The 22,675-nt window shown below is 45.6% G+C and overlaps 3 protein-coding genes across 4 annotated transcripts in view; 2 read left to right on the top strand and 1 right to left on the bottom strand.

Annotated features, from left to right (window-relative positions):
• The first annotated feature begins 255 nt into the window (after window positions 1-255).
• On the top strand, window positions 256-16,342 carry KdelR (ER lumen protein-retaining receptor). 2 transcript variants are annotated; one of them, XM_084604854.1, is made up of 5 exons: window positions 256-603; window positions 7,292-7,551; window positions 8,991-9,071; window positions 12,841-13,093; window positions 14,551-16,342. In XM_084604854.1, exons 1-5 carry the CDS (start codon window positions 513-515, stop codon window positions 14,583-14,585), a joined length of 720 nt encoding a protein of 239 aa, XP_084460980.1. In that variant the 5' UTR covers window positions 256-512; the 3' UTR covers window positions 14,586-16,342. The 2 variants fall into 2 exon arrangements, with proteins under 2 accessions (XP_084460980.1, XP_084460981.1); XM_084604855.1 differs by lacking the exon at window positions 8,991-9,071 and having other exon boundaries at window positions 264-603.
• LOC146190127 (glutathione S-transferase kappa 1-like) lies at window positions 16,038-18,620 on the bottom strand. Its single transcript, XM_084604856.1, has one exon. It carries the CDS (start codon window positions 18,350-18,352, stop codon window positions 17,675-17,677), a length of 678 nt encoding a protein of 225 aa, XP_084460982.1. The 5' UTR covers window positions 18,353-18,620; the 3' UTR covers window positions 16,038-17,674.
• A 1,345-nt stretch (window positions 18,621-19,965) lies between these two features.
• The window catches only part of Axn (protein axin), a 55,698-nt gene continuing 52,988 nt past the window's right edge, over window positions 19,966-22,675 (top strand). Inside the window, exon 1 of the mRNA XM_084604857.1 lies at window positions 19,966-20,270. The gene's annotated coding sequence lies outside the window, so the exon portion shown is untranslated. The remainder of the gene's footprint in view (window positions 20,271-22,675) is intronic.

The following is a 22,675-nucleotide window of genomic DNA, read 5'->3' on the forward strand; positions in this document are numbered from 1 at the left end:
ATAGGTCTCTTCTACGTGTCTATTCACTATACTGTAGTTTAAATGGCGAACAAGCACCTGGTTTAGTTCCTTCGGTGTTTCGGAATACCTCAGTGTTTTATTTACCGCTTCACCTTGTTTTGTGGCTAGAATAACTGTTTGAAATGTGCCTTGACAATGACTGTGTTCTCGTCGCCGAGCAGACGACGTAACGCGAGCTCTGATTGGTTGGAAAATTAAAAGGCAAAGCACAGCACAGCAGCAGCTGTTTCTCCGTCAGTTTGATGCGAGTCGCATTCACGTACTCGCCAACTTTTTTTCATTTTCTTAGGCTGTTCACACTTCTAACATTAGATCTGGTTCTTTAGGAAGTCTTCAGCTGCCCATAACGTTTACCTAAACTAGGCGAGGTATAGCAAAACTTGCTTTAATCTAGCGCCCTCTTAAGGGCGTATTGTCAAGCCACGTCAGTTGCAGCGCCGCCATATTTGCCGGCTGTGAGGGACGCGTCCGTGGTCAGAAAACGTGAGAAGATGAATATATTTCGCTTAGCCGGTGACTTATCCCATCTCCTGGCCATAATAATTCTCTTGCTGAAGATATGGAAGACGCGGTCCTGTTCAGGTAAGTGCCAGGCTCGTATTCACTTCGAAGCAATAACATTCGCAAAGGTGTGCACTGCCGTGCGAGCATATCGTCGTCAGCATAAGCATGACTGGTATGAGGACTCCGTTATTTCAATCTTCTATTCTCCGATTGACAATTCCGAACTGCTGTACGCGAACAAAAATCGGTCGTCCGCTGCTTTCGTGCAGGCTGTCCGCTGTTTAGTGTGGTTATTTTCGTCTGTGTTGTGGTTCGGCGCGGTTGAAACTTCGCCGTCTGTAGGGGCGATTTAGATAGTCAGTTATCGCCTATGCATGCCACTACCGAACTGCGTCGACGTGCACGCGGTTAATGTATTTTGCAAAAATAACATTCGAATAGGCTTATGCTCACAGTTCGAAACTGTCGTTAGTGGCATGCCGTGAGATGCTGGCGACAGCGAGCCCTTCACGACTACGAAGTTGATGCGGAGCGCGAGTCTAGATCTCCGAATTCCTTTTTCTTGTCATTCTCGGGTTCATTCCCTCCGTCTTTTGTGAGGTGTACTATTTTGCTTTCATCTTCATCAACTGCAGTTCGTCGCTCCTTGCAGCGGCACTTCCCTGATCGTCCAAATTTGCATTCATCTGTAGTACGTAACGCGCCAGTGGCAGACGTTGGTTGGGCTCGCATTCATAAGATTCTTTTTTTTTTTTTTTGTGTGTGTGTATGTGTGTGTGCGTGTTAACCCTTTCCGAAACTAACCTTTCGGGGCGCTCGCGCATGGGACCCTTTTGGTTCCTAACCGCGCCTTTGAATGGCGCGCTACGTAATCGCGGCTTTATCGCGCTGCGCAAGTTATCTCTGCTGTGCTCCAGCTTATCGATTGTCGAAAGTGGACAGGTGCTGAGTTGGTGCGTAGAGGAGAAATTGAGCTGATATCGTTTCTTAGTGTCCAGTAAGGGTGGCTTGTTTCCACTTTCGGCGCCGAGGCCCAGCGGAAATTGGTCGAACATACGTGCACGATTTTTTTTTTTTTTAATCCATTAATGCGAATAGTAGTTTCGCGCATGCGTAGTTTGCTGACTTGTGCCTTCGTGGCCTAATAGACTCTGCACAGCTGCTGATATAATGTCCACCATACTCCTGCTTTTGTCCCTTAACTTCTTGATACAGCTCGTGGAGAGGTTGTGGGCAAGCGGTAGTGAATAGAAATTCTCAGAATGAAGGCTATTGAAAGTATTTGTGGAGGGAGGTACATGAGAGAGGGCTGGTTGGAGTTTGCTAACCGCAGTCGACCTGTGATAGAGTTCTTGAAGTTATATAGCTGTCCTTGCTGATTTCTGTGAGAAGGTGCTGTAAATTCTTTGTAATTTGAGGTTGCTGGTTATAATGTAAAATATTTAGAGAAGCAGAAGCAGTCTTAGAGTTTCCATCCTGGAGCAAACAGAAATAATAAAGGTATATTTCTGCTTAAAAATTGTATGCTGCATTCTATCCCATCTTGTTTATTACAGTCAGATTGCTTAATTTTATCGACACTATACTTTGTTAGCAGCAATTGAAGGTATCTTACACAAATCACGGAATACCTGATTGCAGTGATAGGAATCATGACAGGACATTTTGAAAAAAATTTTTTCAGTAGGGAATGTTATTCTTGGTATTGTAGGCAACATCTAGAAATTTTCATGGCGTTGGAAGTGGTGTGCACACCCAAAAGGCAGAGGTGAATGTAGCAATAACAGAAATGCTTAACTGGTTGCAAAGCTAAATCTTGATGCTAGGCTTGCCTAAAACTATCACTAAAATAATGCAATTCACGTCTGTCAGGCATCAGAAGCTGTATTTATTTTTATTTCTATATTTTACATTGACAGCAGGGAAGCCTTGAATGAGCCATCATTTTTGGTTATAATTCTTTTCGAGAAGCTTTGAAATAAGGATGAAAAAAAAATGAGGGCTGAACTGTGCAAGGTGTCGCAATTAATTTATAGCGCTTGAAGTTAGGCGCCTGAATTCTATTGTGACGGCAGTAATTTTAGCATTATGCTAGATTCTGTTCATAAATTGTGTATTAAATCGAAGTATTGTAATCCACTTAGCAACTCAGTGGCAGATTTTGTGCGCATCATTTCTCCACCGTTGATTCATGGTCTCACTCCAATTGAATTTAAAACGCTGAGTTTTGGTACCGTAGGGCAAAACATATTGAAATAAGTAAATGTTTATTACTCCAGACAGCAGATTAAGCCTCTAAAGGGAGCCAGGGAAAAAACTTAATTGGGTCTGTATGTTTTACTGCTCTAATGACAAAGTTGTTGCGTTAACTGGAAATGGAGCTTTTCAAGTCTTGTAAATTTTCAAAAAATGAGATGCAGGTGTTGCCACCACTGGTTCCTTTCACAAGCAAATTGTGGTGTGACCGTGGCTGCCTGATGCTAGTCTGCACCGCCATTCACTTATAAACTGTAATCACGGAGACCATATTGGTTTGAGTGGAATAGTGAAAAAGTATTCCCGGCAGTGTTTTCTGCTGCCAGACAAATATCAGCATTGTTGGAAAGTGCTGTAAAATCGATATTTATTATCAACTACAGTTTGCCTTAAAGGGCCCATGAAAAGCTATTTACTATAATTATAAAATGTGCACTAGCAATAGGCATCCCATAAATCCTCTCGCAACGCAAAAATTTTAACGTTAGCCTCTATAGCACCGAACAAATGGGCGACCAAAAACGAGGCTCCTCCCCTAACTCACCCCATGCCAATGTGCAGGGTAAAAAAAAGAAACGAGTCCCCACCACGCCCCGTACCGCCTAGCTTGGTAGCGTCCAATGAGCGAACGCGCCCAGCAGCCCCACTGACGTCAGAGGGGAGGCTTGTGCACTGCGATGTGTCATCCAAATCGGCTGCGAGCGGTTGCCAGGACCGGTTTTTAAACATTATTTGCAAATTATTGGCTCCACGTAAAGCCTTCAAATCTGATTGAATACTCACAGCCTCTATGAATTGCTTGCATTAGAACATTACCCCAAATAGCATTTCAGGGTAAGTTAACTCGTAGTGCCCCGAGTATTGATCAAGGGGTCACTTAAATGTGAAAGAAATTAAGATCTGTTATCTATCCATCTTTTTTTGGTGGACCTTTTCTTGGTTTATAGAAAATGAGTAAACTTCATTTTCTCAAACAAAGCTGTGCATCACCACCAGAACACCACCAAATTATGTATATGTAACTTTAATGAAATGCCGGCAAACAACGGTTTAATTAAACGAGAACCCTTCACCATGGTGTCTTTCATAACCAGTGCGTTGCTTCACTACTACATTTAACGCGACATGCTGGCTCATTTTGGGACGTGCTCATTTGCACTGTTTACTGCCAATGTGGGTGACCTCGGGAACTAGCTTGGTTGAAGAAAAAAATGTTTTTTTGCTGCTTTGCTGCATTCTCCACATCTTGCACCGGCCTAAGTTAGCATCATCTTTAGGTAGTCGTATATTTCTTGTGGACTCTGGAAAGTAGTGAAGAATGAGGGAGATGAGGACTTTGCTTGTTTGTCTTCTGACTTCTCCAATGTACTTATAGGAAACCCCCATTGGGGAGTAGTTTCAGTCTGGGAGTAATGGCTCATTAGCTTCCTTCATATAACCTGTAGTGGCCTACGAGTTTGGCAAATTCCTGGACAGTGTAAAATGAGACATTTCTTGTGTGCAGAGTTAACAGAGGAGGAAATCATCAATGTTTGCATTTCTGACCATGTGGCCAGACTTTTTCTCCCTGTTCTCATACTCTCACTTTCAAGATAAATTGGAGAATTCCGTGCCTCATATTTCATTTTCATGGCCCCGGCATCATTTGTACACTTCCAAGTGCGACAGTATGTTTAGGACACGATGAACCTGTAATATTTCAAGTAAAGCTGCGCTTTATGTCGGAGTGCATCGATATGGAAAACAAAACAAAAGATGGAGGCATGTTCTGGCGGGGCTTCTGCCCGAGCCGCAGACAGCGCGACATGGCTACGTCATCTGTATTCATTGCCGCACTTGCTTCCGTTGGTTGGCAGATATGCTTTAGCCACATGTGCTGCGAAGGTCTATTGTTCTGCGTGGAAGTCACCTAGCTTCTGCACGTTTTTGTATATTCATTCCCTCATGATGCCCTCTTGTCATATTGCTGGTTTTGTAATCCATTTTCGTTATCTGAATAAATGTGAGTGGTGCACATTAGCCTCTGACCATATGTCCACTGCTGTCCAGGGCGAGTCACAAGACTTGTACTGAACTCTTGTATAAGCCTTCTCTGTTGCCCTAAAGATTTGTCACCATTAAACAACGATTGATGGAAAGGTCACAAGTGCTTCTTAATTAGTGTTTGTTCACTTTAAGGTCTTTTGTATGCAGTTGAGGGCAAAGCTGTGGTAGGGTCTCTATCATTTTTAAATGTCAGCTGTAAGGGAAACTGGCATGAGACATCTGTAGGCATCTCAGAAAATTCTACTTCCTTTTTTCCTTGATTGCAGTGCGTGTGCTTTTTTACATACTGTAAATGTTTTAATCTGAATAACGCAGGTAGAATTGCTTCTCTCCTCGCGGTTATACTTAATGCGCATCCTTTTGCATCATGTCTGCCAAATGTGTTTCCTTTTGATTTCATGAATGGATTAAGTATATTACCAAGAGTGGCTAATTAATGTACAGGACTGTAGCATTTGTAGGTGCTGATCTATGGTTTGGGGAAGCATACAGTGGTTAAAGGAAAGCTGCAGTTCCGCTCTTAGTTCAGTCAGGTAACATAGTTTACAAAGTTTGGTGGGTTATCTTGTAAAAATTCGATGTAATCATGCACATTTTGGCATTGCTTCACTAAACACTGCAGTCTATCTCATTACTGCTAGAACAGGCATACAGCAAATTTGACATGCAGTATGAAACGGGAACTGTTAGTTGGTCCAACTTTGCACTAGCAGTTGTGAAATAAATATTCCTGCAGAGGTAACATGGTATGGTTGAGAATGGTCTATTGGGTATAATGTTCCAAATCAAGTCAGTCTCTACGAGGGATGCCATGGTAGAGGAGTGGATAATTTTTACCATCTTGGGTTCATTAACATGCTCTATCGCACAATACACTGGTACCGTGCGCTTTGCCTTCGTCGAAACGTGGCCACCTTGCTTGAGGTTGAACCTGTGTCTCCTGGCTCAGTAGTCGAGTGCCGTCACCACTGAGCTGCTAAGGCCGGGCTGACATGGTGTGCCTAATCATTAATTTCGTTAAAACACTGGTGATGTCTGATGCTATCGAACTTGCAGACTTCTGTGTCCTGTATTCGCAGCATTTTCAGGAGTGTCATTATCTCCATCTGATTGGTGGAATTACCGGAACCGGAAGTTGTAGTGACATCCGGTGCTTCCGCCAATTAGATCACTCGAGGTGAGGGAGGTAACGGCACTTCTGAAAATGATGCAAACTCAGACTACGCACCCTGTTGTAATTTTCTGTTGTGGAGGAACGGTATGTCCATCTCCTCCAATTTTTGAAATATTCCAACTTTGACGTTTTCAAGCATGTTCTGATGGACAGGCATACTTTGAAATTTTTTGAGGGTCATGTTGGTGTCTCTTTCGAGATTTTCTTTTTGCTGTTTGCTAAACTTTGGGGTGAGGGAAAAAAAGCGTTCCCAACACAGGAGCAGAAGATATGCAAATTGAATAGCTTGATCTGGCAGCTGTTGGGGGTTTGCAGATGTTGCATAGCTGGTTACAGAAAAGTTGGTGCATTAAGTCTGCAAGCTGGCATTTAGCTGTGAAGATATTGCCCGTAACCTTGGTTCATCCCTTGTTTCTTTTACACTCATTAAGGAACAGTTTTCCTGACTTATTAAATAGGCTCGCTAATAGGAATAACTTTTCACGCAAAAAAACTGAAGCAATGTTTAATTCAACTGTAACTGCCTATATTCTAGTGTTCCCCGTCTTGCTGTCTTTTATTGCTATGCCTTTTTGTCTGTGTATAAGTGCGCTACCATGCATCTCGTATAGAGCTTGTATATTCTTGTATCACTTTTTGCAAAAGAATGTCATGTTTGGATTAATGCCTTCTTTTGCGTATATGTATTTCTCTGGTTGTCGCTGCTTTGTGAAATGTCTCTGGGACTCAGTGAAGCACCCACTCGTACGTGTAGAGAATGTTTCAGTGTAAAAATGGAGAATTCATTTGGAATTCATTAGCAAGTCATGCTGGCAGATGATTCCACTTGGGTGCACCTAAAAAAAGAAGAGGATCAACCGACTCATTCAACCGTCTTTCTGCCATTGTAGATGGCTCTGATGAGGGTCTTCAGGACTGCTGTGGCTGTCGTAGCAGCTCGCAGTCCTGAAGGCATGCTAAGCTTTGTTTGAGGGTGTTATGCTTGCTTGATAGTTGACCGTTGCTTATTCCTAATTGTTAGTTCGCCTCTGTGTACATTTTTTTACATTGTACCCATTTCAGGGCAACTGGGCAGAACTACCCTCTGATTAAACTTTTATTTTCCGTCTCTCTCTTAATTGCTTGTTCTTTATGCAGTCATTGAAAGCGGATCAAGTGAAGATGTGTGTAACTTTTGAGTGTTCTCTGTCATCCTTCCTGCTATGCGAGGATTGTTTGCCTGTCTAATTTCGTGTCGTGCGATTTATAGCGTCCTCTTCTTTTTTTTTCCCTCCCCGCTGTTGTGTCCAGGGATATCGGGCAAGAGCCAGATTCTCTTCTCCATCACGTACACGACACGCTACCTGGACCTGTTCACCACATTCGTGTCTCCCTACAACAGCATCATGAAGGTGGTGTTCCTGGCCACCTCGTACGGCACGCTATACCTCATGTACGTCAAGTTCAAGGCGACCAACGACCGCAACCACGACACCTTCCGCATCGAGTTCCTACTGGTGCCGGTCACCGTGCTTGCATTGCTCGTTAACCATGAGTTCACCCCTCTGGAGGTGAGTGGGAGGCAGCTGCTGATCTCTTCCATCTGGATCATCCAGTATGCAATATCGAATTCAGTTTCTTTTTTTTTTCCCACGTGAGGTGCATACGCGCTGGGGGCCATGGGAGTGAAAGCAACTCTAACAGCCGATAGGAACCACGCCCCAGTGTGCTTGGCATAGACTCATACAGCTTATAATGTTACACAGCTTTATAATGCATACAGTCTTACACACAGCAAATACTTGTCAAGTAAGAAAAAATGATAATGAGAACTTACATAAATGTTGGCTTACACAGAACTGTTTGCGTCAGATGGGAAAAGAAGCAATAGCATTCCTCTTAATGTGCAGATTTTGCTAGTCTTTGAGTGCTTGGGTGCTGCGTGCCGTTCTCTGTCATCAGAAGTGGAGTTGCGCTGAGGAAGCATTATTGTCTTGTTAGAGGCCTGTATGACTGCTAACCATTATGTCAGGGATTATAAGGTTGAGCTAGTTAAATGAGGCCTTCGTAAGCTGGAAAACGAAATTTTTCTTAATGGATGGGGTTGTGCTCAGTTACATGGTGGTGGCATCATTAATAGGCAGGCAGATCAATTTTTAATGCTGGTATGGTTGTATCTCAGTCAATAAAATGGACTGTCTCAATGCAAAATTTCTAAGGGCGCTTTTCCTGTAACCTGATATGTGGTCTGGTACCCCTTTTCCACAATTGTGAAGCCAGCCTCGCCATAATGTTGCACAGCCAACGGCAACAAGCTCTTAAAACAGAGCATTAGGTTGTAGTTTGCTTTTCTTTTTCTTTCAAAGAAGCCAGTATGTCAAAAGTATGTTCTGTGATTTCACCATATGCACCGGCAAAGCAGAAGTGTACGTGCACATTGAGGTTCTGGCGTTTCATTGATGGCCAGTAACTGTTTTAATGACAAGGTGCAGTACGGGAAAGGCCAACTGAACAAACTATGAAGAGGTTCTATTGGCTTTTTGTTGCCCCGCCGTGGTGATGCAGTGGTAAGACGCCCGACTATGTGCCGGAGCAACCGGGTTCAATCCCAACCGCCGGCGGCTGCGTTTCGATGGAGGCGAAACGAAGAGGCGTCCATGTGCTGTGCAAGTTAAAGTTCCCCAGGTGGTGGAAAGCCCTCCACTACGGGTCCTCTTTCTCGTTCCCTTTTTGCTCCCACCTTTCACTCTTCCCTTAGGGGCAGGGTTCAGGTTTCCACAGAACAAGTGTAATGGATACTGCGCCTTTCCTTTTTTGTGAACCAATAATAATTATTATTATTATTATTATTATTATTGTTATCATCATCATCATCATCTGTTGGCTTGTTCTTTCTAGCTGATGACCTGAGGTGCTTGATGTTCCCGCTGTATACACTGAATTCTTGTCATTTCTTGTGTTGTGTGGGCATGTTATGAAACGTGGGTGTCGACCTCTCATGCCGACACAGGCACAACCCGGCGGCCAAGAGCGCAGCGTTCTGGATGTGCTGTTCTCTCACGCCACCCTGGTGTTCAGGGACCCCGTTGAGGTAGAATACAATACATTGCAACAGTTCTCACTCATTGCTAGTTTCTCTCAGGGGAGTGGGAATCGCACCGCACGGCAATGTCACGGTGGTGGCGGGGGTGGTGGTGTGGACTGTTTGGTTTTGGTGGCTCAGTTACGGCAAGGAGCGCCACAGGACGCCAGCTTTAGCAAGAAGCAGAACATGCTCCTATGTCAAGTGCGTTCTTGGCTTTTTCTTTTTATTTTGGTGCTAAGCATTGTTGCTTTTTCAGGTTAGAACATGTGTGGAATAGAAGCTTAGCGGCGCTTGCTTGTTTTATTCAAATCGTCGTGATTGCCATCGAGTGCGCTGTACTGTAAGAATGTGTGAATGGAGAGGGGCTAAGCAAAAGTTGCACTCATTTGTATTGCACAGTCGCTGTTGGCTTTTTGTGTCATGTCAGTATGTGTCAAAGAAGACCAGAGAACTGATCCACAAGTTAATCTGGAGCCCTCCAATGTGTCATCCCTTGTAACCAAAGTCGCTTTGGGGCATTGAACCCTATAAACCAGACCAAAAGAATTGGGGGATCCACCACTTTGATGACCTTTGTAGCTCACGCATCATCTTAGAGAAGTGTCATTTTGCACCGTGCCTCCATCATGTACTTTACTGAGAATTAAAGATCGCATATGTGTTGCACAAAAGTTTAAAAAAAAAATGGCACTAATATTGCTATCGAGTGTTCTGGTATATCAAGGATGCTTTGCACCAAAATGGGGACTTGGCACAGCCACACGCCCACTAAGTATAGCAGTAAAAAAAAAAAGGAAACACCAGCTCATCATTTGGTGCTTGATTAATATGTGCAGAGGTAGGGAAGAAACGTTTTCTGTTGCTCTGTGGGCTTGCAGGTCGCTTTGGAGGCACAGTGAGATTACACATCCATTTTGAGGTTTCGACAGCTATGGCCGTTTTTCTTTTCCGGCTTAAAATGGCCAGTGCAGGAGCTGCGTAGCAAAGCTGGTGAGGTTTGTCACGCTCGTGATGCTACAGCTTGCATCCTGTGGCCTCCTTTCCTCACTAGTCTTCGCATGGCCGCCGGGTTCTGCCTGCTCGGGGTACTTGCACTGTGTTTGGTGGAGTACTGCTGTGTAGATGGCGGGAAGCACCACTCTAGTGCCTGACTTAATGATGTCATGGATGGCTTTTTGGGGGTCATTTTCTGTCTGGAGATGCCTGTTGGTTGTCAGGGTAACTGCTCCATTGCCCTGGGAATTTCGTGGGGTGAAAAATTTTACCGAGAATAGTTTACATAGAGTGACTTTACCAATGTGTGAGTGATCACTTGCAGCAGTTTGTTTTGCCATTGTTTGTGTGGCAGAGAATAGTGCAAGGAGCTTGTATTCTTTGTCTCTAGGCATCTCTAGTGCATTTCCCATTGAGGTGTGCAGCCGGCGCCGCAGCTGAATCAGACTAAGGTTTTTGCCATATGCCGTCGACCAATGAAGCCAGCTGAGATCTATTTAGAGACCTTACCTAGTATGCAATACATTTTGAGGAGAAGCCCTACTCGAAGCATAAGTTGCTCATCAGTTCCATGCCTGCATTGACCTTGGGGTACCTAGGGTATTAACGAGAAGAAAGTATTTCTCGTGGGAAGAACGTGCAAGACGTCGCCGCAGCCGACCATACTGCAAGTTTTATTGCCTCTCTCTTGCGCCGTGCACTAAATGCTGTCGTCTTCGTCACCTTTAAGCGAAGGCAAAACCACGAGCCGACGGGGCTAAAACACCTACCTTTGCATGCCTACTGGGTTTAATTATGTTAATACACTGCCACTTTTTGTTTGGCACAGTTAAATAATTAATAAAGACTAATTGGATAACTTATTATTTATTGATTGATTTGAGGAACTAGGTGTGAATACACAAGTTGCAAAAAAGAAATTGAAAAACGGTGAGCTGTGATGTTTTCATTAGCTGGCTGAAATTTTCTTGGCTTTATTTATTGGCCTTCAAAGAAAGCGGTCACCTGACCGGCTACTAACACTGAGCTCTTGCCAGTGCTTGCATGAAACTTTGTCGGGGATAGCGCTCCACTTAAAAGTGGATTTTGTTATCTGAGGCACGTCTCAGGACGCTGAAGTGGCACCTCTATCATGGAGACGTTTTTCTTCTTTCAGCAGAATATCCTTTTTGGCCGATTAATAAGAATAACTTGCGGTGAATTCCAGCTTGGTGCAGATGATCCAGTCAGATGTTTTCAAAGCTGATCAACTACTTTTATATTGATGCTTTTTCCCTGAAGCCAGTTCAAATTAAAAATCGAACTAGCTAATTAGTGAGTACAAATTAACTTTGGTCAGCGAAAAAATACCGAAGACTAAGCCAAGTGACTCTCAATAGCTAGTTTCACTAGGCTAGGACACACCGTGCTTTTAAAACCTTGGCTACGTTTAGCTGGGACACCTGGCATATTCTTTCTCTGTGGTTAGTGTGTAGTGGGATGTATACTTTGTAGTATGTGGTACTGTTCGTAAGGCGTATCGCTTGAGCTCAGTGGATTGACAGTGTGTGTACATGCATTTTAAGCCTTCGTGTGTGAACCCTGGACTGATCTGACCCATCATAACAAAAGTTGGCCTTACAAAAGTTGACCTTTGACCAGCATTGTCTTTCTCCTTCTTTGTCGAGCACTTGGGGTCACTGGAAAGAAATTAAAACAGTATGGAAGGCTTCAGCATTGGGAGAAGAATCATGAGCATGGCTATTGCAGGTGGTAGTTGGCAGGTGGTCAGCAGGTTGCGTGGCATCACAAGACAGCTTGAAATGGCAGTGATGGTAAGAGCTATCAACCTGGATAGCTTCCTTGAGATGACAGGTTGGGGTGGGAATCGAATTCTTCGAGATCCCTTATTCTCAAGTTTTAGACACGCTGCTCCTAGCCCACACGAGCACATTCGTATACCTTTAAAACAAATCTTAAGTCTGCCACACAATTCTTTTACGTTTTCCTTGGCTCTGACCACTGAAGGTCTACTTCTTTCCATTGTACCTGCTTGTTTATGCTTGGTGCAAAAAGAGAAAGATGGTGTTCTCATTGGCTTTTCTGGGCTGGAGCATGTTGGTGTTAACTTTGAGCAGTGTTGTGTTTTATCTGTGAGCTGCCTGCAGACTTGCACGTGAGGCTAAGCTGTGTAGTCTTGTATAGTTTGTGCATGTTGCATGTAGACCACATGTGTTGCAATTCTGCTACCTCAAACTGTACAGCCAATGATTTCCCACTAGCTGTGTCCTTAGGAATTTTAACTCTTCTTTTAGCTTTATTGAGGGGGACTTGAGTTTAGATCCCAAAATAAGTTTGTTTTCTCTGGCACCGTGGTAAGATAGTCATTACTAATGAGCGAAACTGGTAATAAATTAGCAGTTATTGCACCATACTAGTTAGGTACATTCACATCACTGGCAAAGTTTGGCTTCAGCCTTTGCCTTCTTTTTCGGTTGCAGTTATGCATGTTCAGATTTGAGGCTGTAGTTACTGGCAACACAGGCTCCAACTTTTTCCACAACGTTGGCCCCTTATGCAAGTGGAAATTTGCTGGTGTGGCCTTCAGTGACCCATCAGCACCCCGAAAACATGACCGTTGCTGCTCCTGTACCATTGAGGTCGCAGAATTTGCTGAATTCATCCACGAGTGTTGTGGTGATTGGGGCTGTTAGGATGGTGACTTACGTCCCTGGCAATAATCTGAATCCGCATGTAGCCGGACAAGACTCTGCACGTCACTTGTTGCCATTGTGCCCCGCAGGTCCTGTGGACACTGTCCATCTACCTGGAGGCCGTGGCCATCCTTCCGCAGCTGTTCCTAGTCTCTAAGACTGGCGAGGCTGAGACGATCACATCGCACTACCTGTTCTGCCTCGGCTCGTATCGGGCGCTGTACCTGCTCAACTGGGTGTACCGCTACTACACGGAGAACTTCTATGACCTCATCGCTATCGTGGCCGGCCTGGTGCAGACCATTCTCTACTGCGACTTCTTCTATCTCTACGTCACGAGAGGTGGGATTCTGTCTCTTCTCTCAACAGCGTCTGTCTCATTTATCACTCCTGTTTGCCAGTTCTGCCTGTTGTCCTCATTCATGCATACCTCGGCATCTTCCTTTTCCTAGTGTGGAAGCGGTGGTTATAAGCTGAATAAGTATGAGCATTGTGTGCGAGAAAATTGTCAGCGTGGTAGATGTGCTTTTTACTAGGATTACCTGACTTGGCTTAGCAGATACCTGGACTACTGTCCAGGTATCTGCTCCTTATTTCGATTAAGTAGATTAAAAGATCCAGATAATTCAAACTGCCAGTGCAGTTCCGCTGCATGCCCTTGTCTATGGTGCGGGATGTTTGCTAATTCGGATGCTATTAGTCTCACCGGTTAACGCAAATATGACTGGCATGACCAGTCAGAATAGCCTTATTCGTTGGCCTTATTCGTTAGTTGCACGCTGCAGAGGCGTCAATGTGCCACCTCTAGTGTGCACGCAGCGGTAGGTGTGGTGAAAAACAGACTGCTCAGTTTTCGAGAGTATGCCAATCATATGAAGTTCACAAGAGCATTGTGATGGGCTAGTTGGTATTGCATATCAGTATACGAGCAGCGCAGTTTAACGAGACACACGAGAAAGGACACACGGGGAAAGCGTCCGTGTGTGTGTCTCGCCTTTCTTGTGCGTCTCATTAAACTGCGCTGCTTGTATACTGATACCGACAACTATGTGAGTTTGGTGTACGCTTGCATCGATGTGGTTCTTCCATTCGAAGCCTTGTCATGTGTTCTCCGGCGAAGCCTCATGCAGCCGCTTCTCTTTACTGCGTCGCACTGTGAAGGATGCCATTATTTTACACAGCTATTCTGCCTCAACCCTCTAAGCAGTGTGCCTATGCCTTGCACGATGACTGTGCTGCTAAATGCAGGGCCTCGTTAGTGGGAAGATCACAAACATCACCTTCAAACTTGTGTCCTGGCACTGAATGTATTGAGAGAATGAAGTGACGACTCTGTGCTTAAAACATGTGAGGTCACTGAAAATATTCTTTGGCAACCACGAAGCGACTATTGCTGTGCAGTAATATTTGTGGCATAATAAAACTCATTTCTGCAGAAAAAAAAATGGGGCAGGACACTTCGGTTCCACATCTGAGAGTATGGCCCTCTTCTGTGATTTCCTCTGCCGATCCTTGTTCGCGTACATGCGCTTTGCTGGTTGCTTAATACTTCACCCTTAATTTGCCCCTCTATTACCTCACACATACTCCTTGCCTTGCAGTTGTAAGCTAACACATTATGTGAAAGAACATGCGATGTGGATATAAATCCCCGCTTAGTTTTCTTTGTTCATTGAAATGATATTTCCTGTAAAAATTGTACATTTACAATCTTGTCTCATTTCAACCAGGCTTGGTATTTGCTTTGAGCATTCTGCTAACCGGGCTGTCATGCTTGATTGTACTTCTCTTGTTTGCAGTCATCAAGGGAAAGGCCCTGAAATTGCCCGCCTAAATTGATCGTGGCTCCCAGCTGTCTCCCAAGTGCCGCTGCGGACTGCCCTTCCCTCGAGGAGTGTACACATGCCCCCCGCACGATGTGTCGCTGTTGCGGGCGCTTCTTCAGTTCTGCTCCTCCCCCTCTTCAGCAGCCCGTCTCGGCAGTTCTTTGAACATTCTTTGTTATTTGTTCTCTTCCTTCTTCTTCCTTCTCCGAAGTTGTCATAACCCACCCATCACTGCATGTCTCCCCGCTGTCTCATTAGGACTAAAAAAAATCACACTGGTTTTGCACTTCTAAGTCAAACGCTATCTCTCTCATGTATACCTTTTCTTTTTTCCTGTTTTCTTCGCTCACGACAAGGTTTGCAGAGGGCTGCTTTGAGTAAGCATTATGGCGCCTTTTGTGGTGAAACAGTAGAACAACTGGTAGGCAGTAATAGAGTGCACTGCAAATACTTGCTCAGGTGGGCACACTCTGTCCAGTTTGGTGATGGGTTGGACGCAAGTTGCGGTGCTTGCTTTCAGAAACTGTGGGATCACGTTGCTAATGTCCCATAGTTCCCAGCTTCAAATGGCTGCTACTAGTCTTGTCAAAAACACCCCCGACTTCCAGCATGGCAGCAAATGAGCTTGCAGGGGTGGTAATGCTTATGCTGGCTTCTGTGCTGCCATCTGCAAACCCTGTCCAATTGTGCAGATTGCCGAAACTTATTCTGCAGCTTCGTCGTGTAGCCCCATGAATGCTTACGTCATCGGCGATTTCTTGCTGTGGAAGCAGCCTATGAATTCCCTTCATGCCTGGTCCTTTTTTTTTTTTTTCACTGAGTGAATGGAACTATGGTGGTCATAGTGGGGTCTTTTTGGGGGTGGCTGGTTGGCAACTCGTGTACAGTCTCAGTGGAACTGTTCCTCTATCGCGTGCGCATTCAAAGACTCTTATCATTATTATTGCTTTTTTTCTTTACATGTGTGTGTGTGTGTATGCAGGGGTATGGCAGGAGGCAGATTCTAAAGTTTCACCTCTCTGTGTGCCAGCAGTGGAAATATGTATTCTAGGAGAAGTGTGTACAGTCTGCAAGTCTAGGAGGCTGGCAGATTGTAAGAATGTAGGTCGTGCAATGTCTCTACTGTGAAAAACAAACTTAGCTACTGGGACAACATACCATGCTGTAATGTACCGAGTCTCTCGCAGCCGGCCTTTTCGTTAGTCGGATTTTTGCACTTCAAAACAGGGGAAGGCACACTTTTTTGTTTTTGTCAAAGAGGCTGCCAATAGCCTGCCTGGGAAACTCATTTTTCGAATAATGCAAGTGAATTATAGGAAGGTCCCGCACATTGTGCGGAGACTGCCCATGCAAAGGGTGATTGTTACTGAAGGCAAAATCTATGCCTCCAGTAATCATGAAATGTACAGTAGTCCCATGTAGCAAGTACAGAATGCCTGTCTGAGGATTAGTGCAGTCTGTTTTTTTTTCTAATCCGGTGTGTGTGCCGTTTATTGGCGACTTGTCATGGTGACTGCCCGTGTCATGGAGCAAACCTTCGAGGTGCCATCTTGCGTGAAAAAAACGAAAAAAAAGGCCGATGGGGTGCCTGAAAATAAAAATGTGTGTGCTGGGAAGATGTCTCATGCTGGCACTGGAGGTCGCCAGCACACATCTATGTACAGCATCACCAAACTTGATGACCCTGCTCCTTTTGCGGCTGTCCCCGGCATGGTTTTGAGGCATGAATCATGGTGCAAATAAAACTCCGTTTACTGATTTTGGACACTGGCTTCCAGGTGTCGTGCTTTTCGAAAAGTGTAGCTTATGAAAGCTGGTAATTAATGAAGAAAGGCAATGAAAGAAATGAGGTTGCTGCAGGTTTTCAATGTAAAATGAGAGATTCAAAATAACCGTTCGGTGCTTTTGGGCAGTGACTTAAAGGTGCAAGGGCTGAAGGTATGAGGGTATGATTGCTCCCCACAAAATTTCTCTTGTGGAGAGGGGTGCTACCTGTAGGATGACACTATACCTAGTGAATTCACTCTGCTTCACTGTTGCGGTATCGATCTCGGTCATTGTGAAACAGTTTAAGGGCAATTTTACGCCGATTAGTGAAGGCATAATTGCTCCCCACAATTTCTCTTTAGGAGAGGGGTGCTACCTGTAGGATGACACTAGATTACCTAGTGAATTCACTCTGCTTCACTGTCGCTGTATGGATCTCGGTCATTGTGAAGCAGTTTTAAGGGCAATTTTACGCTTATTAAGAAGTTCCATTTGTAGCTTAGCGTCGGGCAGGCAAGTGCCATGAACGATGCTTGCACGCCATTTTAAATGGGTAAAACCTGTTGCCCTGCACTGAACATATCTTAGCCTATCAGCTATAATTCTGAATTGTGTTGCATGTGAAAGTGTATTCATAATAGTTCAGTATTTTCAACACAATGGCAACACTGGTGGTGTATTTTAATTTCTGGTATGTGAATAGCTTTCAACTGTTAATCCAATTGTCTGGAAAAGCTCGTCAAAAGCTCAATGACAGCCCTCTTGCTAACAGTCATACCGATAAGCTAGAAATGCAAATACTAGTTCGATGTGTGTATTTGAACAATGACTGTACAAAAATAGTGGTATACAAAATAGTACTATAGTTACTATCTTCACCATAATAGGGCCAAGCAGCCACAAAACGCGCAAAGATCAGCTTTGACATTGTTAAAGAAACTTCACATTGCTTTTGCAATACCAGCTCGCTAAATGCCAACATTACAATTGATAGAGCTGTCTGTTGGTTTACCTTAATATCCCATTACTAAGTATAAGATTGAAATAACGCACGAATGATCGGCTTTAGATATGTAAAAAACAGCACTTTGTAGCCTGTTAACAAAACGAAACAAAAGTGAAAAAATAATAGTACGTCTTTCCTTAGATCAACTCTACAGGAGCGTAAGGTAAACCACAAGTGACGTATACTCGTAAACAAAAACAAATTAAACAATATCTCCGTATGGTCAATCACGCTCTTGCGCATGGCCTCCGCCAATCATGAATCTCCTTGGTACGACCACAACCGATCTCGATGTGGTAATCAACGTATCGGAGATTGCGCACGTTACAGCTTGGCATCAGCCGGTTTCGGCCCCAGCCACTTCTTCCCCATAATGTGGGCTAGCAGTTCGAACCTGTCGCTGCCGAAGAACACCTCTGGCTTTCCCCCAACGTGCGCCACTATGGTGGGGGCGCCGAACGCGCCATACTCGTCAACAGCGCGCTTGGTGTTCTCAGCCAACGTCACCTTGACGCTGTCCGCCTTGATCATGGCGAGAGCCTCCCTGAGCACCTCGTTATTCATGCCGGCCGCGCGACCGACCTCCGCGATGCAGTCTTCCTCGGCGATGTCCTTGTTGTCCTGGTAGAAGCGCTTCCAGAAGCCCCGCGAGGCTTCCTCCAGGTATTGCGGGTGCTTCATGTCGAGTGCGACGAGGAAGCGCTGCGGCTTGATCGTCGACTTGGTCGTTATGAATTCTATGAAGAAGTCGGGCACCTTGATCGGCACGCCGTAGTAAGAGGAGAGCCGGCGGATGTCCGTCATCATGTAGGTGCCCTTGTTGGGTACGAAGGCCGGCGGCTTGTTGTTAGCCTCTTTCATCACACCGCCCAAGAAGAAAGGCTTCAGCTTCAGATCTAGGTTCCATGGCGTCCTGTAACGAACCAGCGTCTCGAACGCGAGGTAGGAGTAGGGAGAGATGACATCGTAGAAAAATTCGACAGTGATCCGCGAAACAGCCATGCCCACGTAGCAGTGGAGGAGTGGTCGAGACGTCGAGTGGTGTCTCCCTTGGAGACTGGAGTGGTCGTGGACTCGTGGCGCCGCGACTACCGCGACGGATTCTAGTTCACTGTAGCGACGGCGTGCAAAACCGTTGCTGGACGAAGCCAAGTCGAAAGGTCAGGTGGATCCGGGTTGATAAGCTTTGTTAGCTTTTAGTTTTATCGACTTTTGTTGCGCAAAACGATGCCTTTCTAACTCCTTAGAACCGTATCGGCTGTTATCGAAAAGGGTGAATGGGCAAAATAAACAAGGCTATTAACGGCGCAGCAGCCCAACGGTCCGTCGTCTGCTACTGAACTTGTGCTGTCATATGCTTATTTACTTTAAAGCTTTAAATGCTTCCCGCCGAGACAACGAGAAATATAGTGATTTGGTTGATTTGGTTATCAATTGCGACTTTATATTATGCAAAATTTTTATAATGGTTACTTAGCATCAATACCAACACCAACCAACACAGTCACAACAGTGCCCAAATAAGCATAAAAAAAAAATCAAATTATACACTGTAGTTTGAAGCAGGCGCATATGCATATTAAGTTCCAAACAAAAGAAATGTAATTTTCTTGTCTCATCGGAACTCAATGCATGCTCAATGCCACAAATGAAATGACGACGGCAGTGAACTGCAAAAAAGAGGGTTGTCACCGCTAGGCGTCGTTGAGAGAAGTCAACTTTTGTTCTCTTTTTGCTGTGCTTGGTGTGAAGCTTGGCGAGGAGGTTCTCTTGCGAACCACGGAGCGTGTGAAACGGTGGCGGCAACTTTGTGCCCAGTACCCCATCCCCCATCATCATAGTCACCACCACCCACCCCCGGCAACTTGCCTTTGATCTTCAAAGTACGGCCGCTCGCCCGCCCCTTCCCGCAGGCAGTCCACAAACGCAACGACGAGAAGTAAAAGAAAAAAGAAAAGGAAGAAAGAAAATGCACAAAACCTAGGCGGGCCGCTCGCTCAAGCGACTTCTCTTGTGGCAAGCGGGTTTGCAGGAGCAGAGGTTTAATCGTAATCAGATTTGCCTGTTCGTCTCGGCTCTGGCTGCTCTTTTTTTTTGTTGCCAACATGTGTGCGCTCTTACTCTCTTCACGCGCCTCCAAGTCACAATGCTACGAAACTAAGACAAAATATAATATGCAAGCTATGCGGGCGACAACACGCAGAAACACATAGTGCCGGCGGAATGTCACACGTGGCACGTGTTTTCCAGCCTCTCGTTTACGGAAGCCGCCTCTTTCTGCGAAGAGCACTAACTTATCTGAACGAGGTCGCTGAAGTCCCGAGTTTTTATTCGGTGAAAACATCCTTGCAAAGAGCTTGCTCGCATTCACCCTGCGGCAGCGCAACGGTTCTCTGCATTCTGACAAGCTGTGACTGAAATACATGTTTTTTTTCCTCACTTTAAATTGCAACAAAAACTTTTCCCTCTCTCATTTCAAGACCAAATCAAATCGCGGGCAGACGCCACTCGAAGAAATTTTAAACTGCGGGCACCGGTGATATTTGTTCCCTAGGGAATTCACGATTGGTCAATGGGAAGGGTGACGTTTAGTGAACGGGCGTTGTGATTGGGCATTTTTTCGTGACGTTGACGCTGTTGGAATATGGCGGCCGTGGACATGTGCGGCGATGGTGGGGGACGGGAACTGTAGTGCGGAATTTGCGTTTGAACTTGGGTAATCTTTCTGGACCCGTGTTCCTGGCGGCAGGCAGTGCTTTTCGAAGTCTTCGTCGCAACGGGTTTTGATCGTCACGGCGCAGAGTGCTCGTTCGAGGCGCCGCAAGCGCTAGGCCTAGTGCTCGTTTTCGGCACCTTCTTTTCTTTTTTTTTTTTTTTTTTTCTTTTCTTCGGACTCCTAGGGCTCGAGCAACGAACACCGGTGAGTAGCGATCCTGCGGTGCCGAGTGTCAAGCTTGAGCCACACATAGCACACATCCTTCCTGAAGTTTCGTCGCTGAAGGCGAACATGTAGCTCGTTGCGACTTTGTTTGCCACTGTTCGCTCGCGGAAAACTTTTTCTCGCGTTGCTGTCGCGAAGTAAAAGTCGAAAGCAAAAGTTGACCAGCGGCACTCGAAGCGAGCCTTCTTGTGCTGCGGCAACAACTTCACACGCGGCTAGGCCTACGGCGTCGAGTTTTTTTACTCTTGACGGGTGTCCTGACTCGAGAAGGGACGTGCGACATCGGTTGACAACTTCTAGGATTCCGTTTGACGCCTGCCTTGACATCCATTTCTTGCTTTTGTTTGGGGCTGCCAAAAGGCGCACGCGACAGAATCGCGAGGATCTGGTTCATTGATAGTTTTGATACAGGCTCCTGTTCAGGCGTTAATCTGCTTAACAACGCTCATCTTACTGTGCTGAGCTGGAATTGTATGCTGAGAAAAAAAAAAAAAATAGTCGCGATGTTTGCTGATCCAAAATTGGTGAGGTGAAAGAAGAGGTAAGGGAAGGAGGGGTAGGGAGGTCACGTAGAGCCAGCCTACTATGAATGGTCAATGTTAACGAACTTGCGATGTTTTTTGGTAATCTTACCTTGTCAGACGCAGTCTTCATCAGCAAATGCTTTGTCGTGGTGCCATGTGGCACATATCTCCAGGAGGCTGCGATTACCATTGAAGTGTGCACGTTTTTTCCAAGCGTTTTCATTCAGCCATTTAGGGCTGTTTGTATGAATTTAGTGGCTCTTCCGCTTTGCATTTGTCATCATAGTCATTTTCATCAGAACTGACCCCCTGCGACAACTTCGGAAATAAATACGCAGGGACACGAGCATCCATGAGACGTCCTGTTGTCACCATTTGGTGCTTTATGATGGTTGTTTTTAGAATCGAATTCGGCTCTGTGCGGTAAACAATACTCATCATAGCTCTTCATATTAGCTCTAACTATTCTTGCTTGTTTGGGTCTATGGTCAAAATAGCTGCCTCAGCGGCCTAAACCGCTGTGCGGTAGTTACGAGTAAATCGTGGGTTTTGTTCGGCCACCCGTGCATAAGGGACAGTAGAGCAAGGCGGATGCAGACAAGAGTTTCAGTAGCGTGGTGGTAAGAACATTTGTCTGAGACAAAAAGAATAAATTCGCCGTTAGGCAAATATGCTGCACACGGAGCCAACAACAGTAGCCACTCGAAACAATGCTGAGCTCTGGAGAGCTCCTGCTTAAACGGATTCATTTCCCCCTGCTAACAATGGGCTCGCTGAGCTCCGAAGCACTTTCGAGAGGACCCTTCACTCTAAACCGCGACCCCTGAGCGACGAGGTTTCGTGCGGGAGCCCGAACCCGGGCCATCGACAAAACCGCGAACAACGTGCCCCGAGGCAACGGCGTAATGAGATCAAAATGCCTGCGTTTCGTGGTCTGTTTTTGTTAGCTTTATGTGATGCGGCCACGGCTTGTCGCAGATTATGAACTCTCGCGATCCCCGTTTTATGGAAAAACCGTGGCCTAGTAGTGTGGGTGTGGGCGCGCGCAGCGGTGGCATTAAACGGCCTATCGTTGGATGTCGTCTAGCGGGACAGAGAAAGATATGCCCGCGGCCATGTCGCGTAGCAGACGACGCGGAGAACGCGTGTGTGGGTGGTCCTTGTCGTCTGCGCGTTCGACGTTGGCTCCGCTATTGAATCGAATTTTGAGTAAGGACGCGCCTGGATGGAAGGAGAGGTTGTGCCTCACCGGAGCGGTCGTACCGCGATATCTGGTGCAGTACATGATTTTGAGGGTTACTGCGCGGTTCGTTTTTCTTTTAGCTACCCGCTGAATTATTATCGCTCTCGGGCTAGCCTGCAACGGACTACAGAACCTTCAGCGCCATTCGGAGCCCTGTTGTTAACATTTCTGACAAGTGCGGCTGTATTGGCACTTGCAGTCTTTCGTGAAACAGATGTCGAATCTTTCGTGCCCGTCGGCATGCTAAAGGTTCGACGTCTGTAAGCTCGGCGGACGTATGCTTAGCCGTAAAAATCTCTTGAATGTAAAAGCCGTTATCAAAAGAGCGCCCAGGTCGTGTGCCTAGATGTGAGCAGTCGTCCCTCCGCGCAAAAAAGAGAGGGCCGTCGCCTCCATTCGCCGTGTCGTACGGGTCGAAGCGAAACGCTGGTTTCGAGATCTCGGAGCACCAATATTTCGTATTTTGCCGTTTTTCGCCCGTGGCGGGCGGGGATGATCGCCCGAGCGTGTAACGCGTGTTGACAGGGTCGAACAAGTTTTTTTTTTTTTTTTTTTTTTTGGATAGGAATAGGGGAGACCTTACATCATGCGGGATACTCAATTCTGATTGGTCTATC

Source organism: Amblyomma maculatum, chromosome 5 (assembly GCF_055883805.1).
Source record: "Amblyomma maculatum isolate TAMU_Amacu chromosome 5, ASM5588380v1, whole genome shotgun sequence".
Lineage (NCBI taxonomy): Eukaryota > Metazoa > Arthropoda > Arachnida > Ixodida > Ixodidae > Amblyomma > Amblyomma maculatum.

Bases quoted from the DNA above. Each gene is read 5' to 3' on its own strand.
- KdelR (XM_084604854.1), top strand. From the start codon at position 513: ATGAATATATTTCGCTTAGCCGGTGACTTATCCCATCTCCTGGCCATA. The intron at 7,552-8,990 runs GTGAGTGGGAGG...ATGCCGACACAG, and splicing joins ATGAGTTCACCCCTCTGGAG to GCACAACCCGGCGGCCAAGA. The intron at 13,094-14,550 runs GTGGGATTCTGT...TCTTGTTTGCAG, and splicing joins CTATCTCTACGTCACGAGAG to TCATCAAGGGAAAGGCCCTG.
- LOC146190127 (XM_084604856.1), bottom strand. From the start codon at position 18,352: ATGGCTGTTTCGCGGATCACTGTCGAATTTTTCTACGATGTCATCTCT.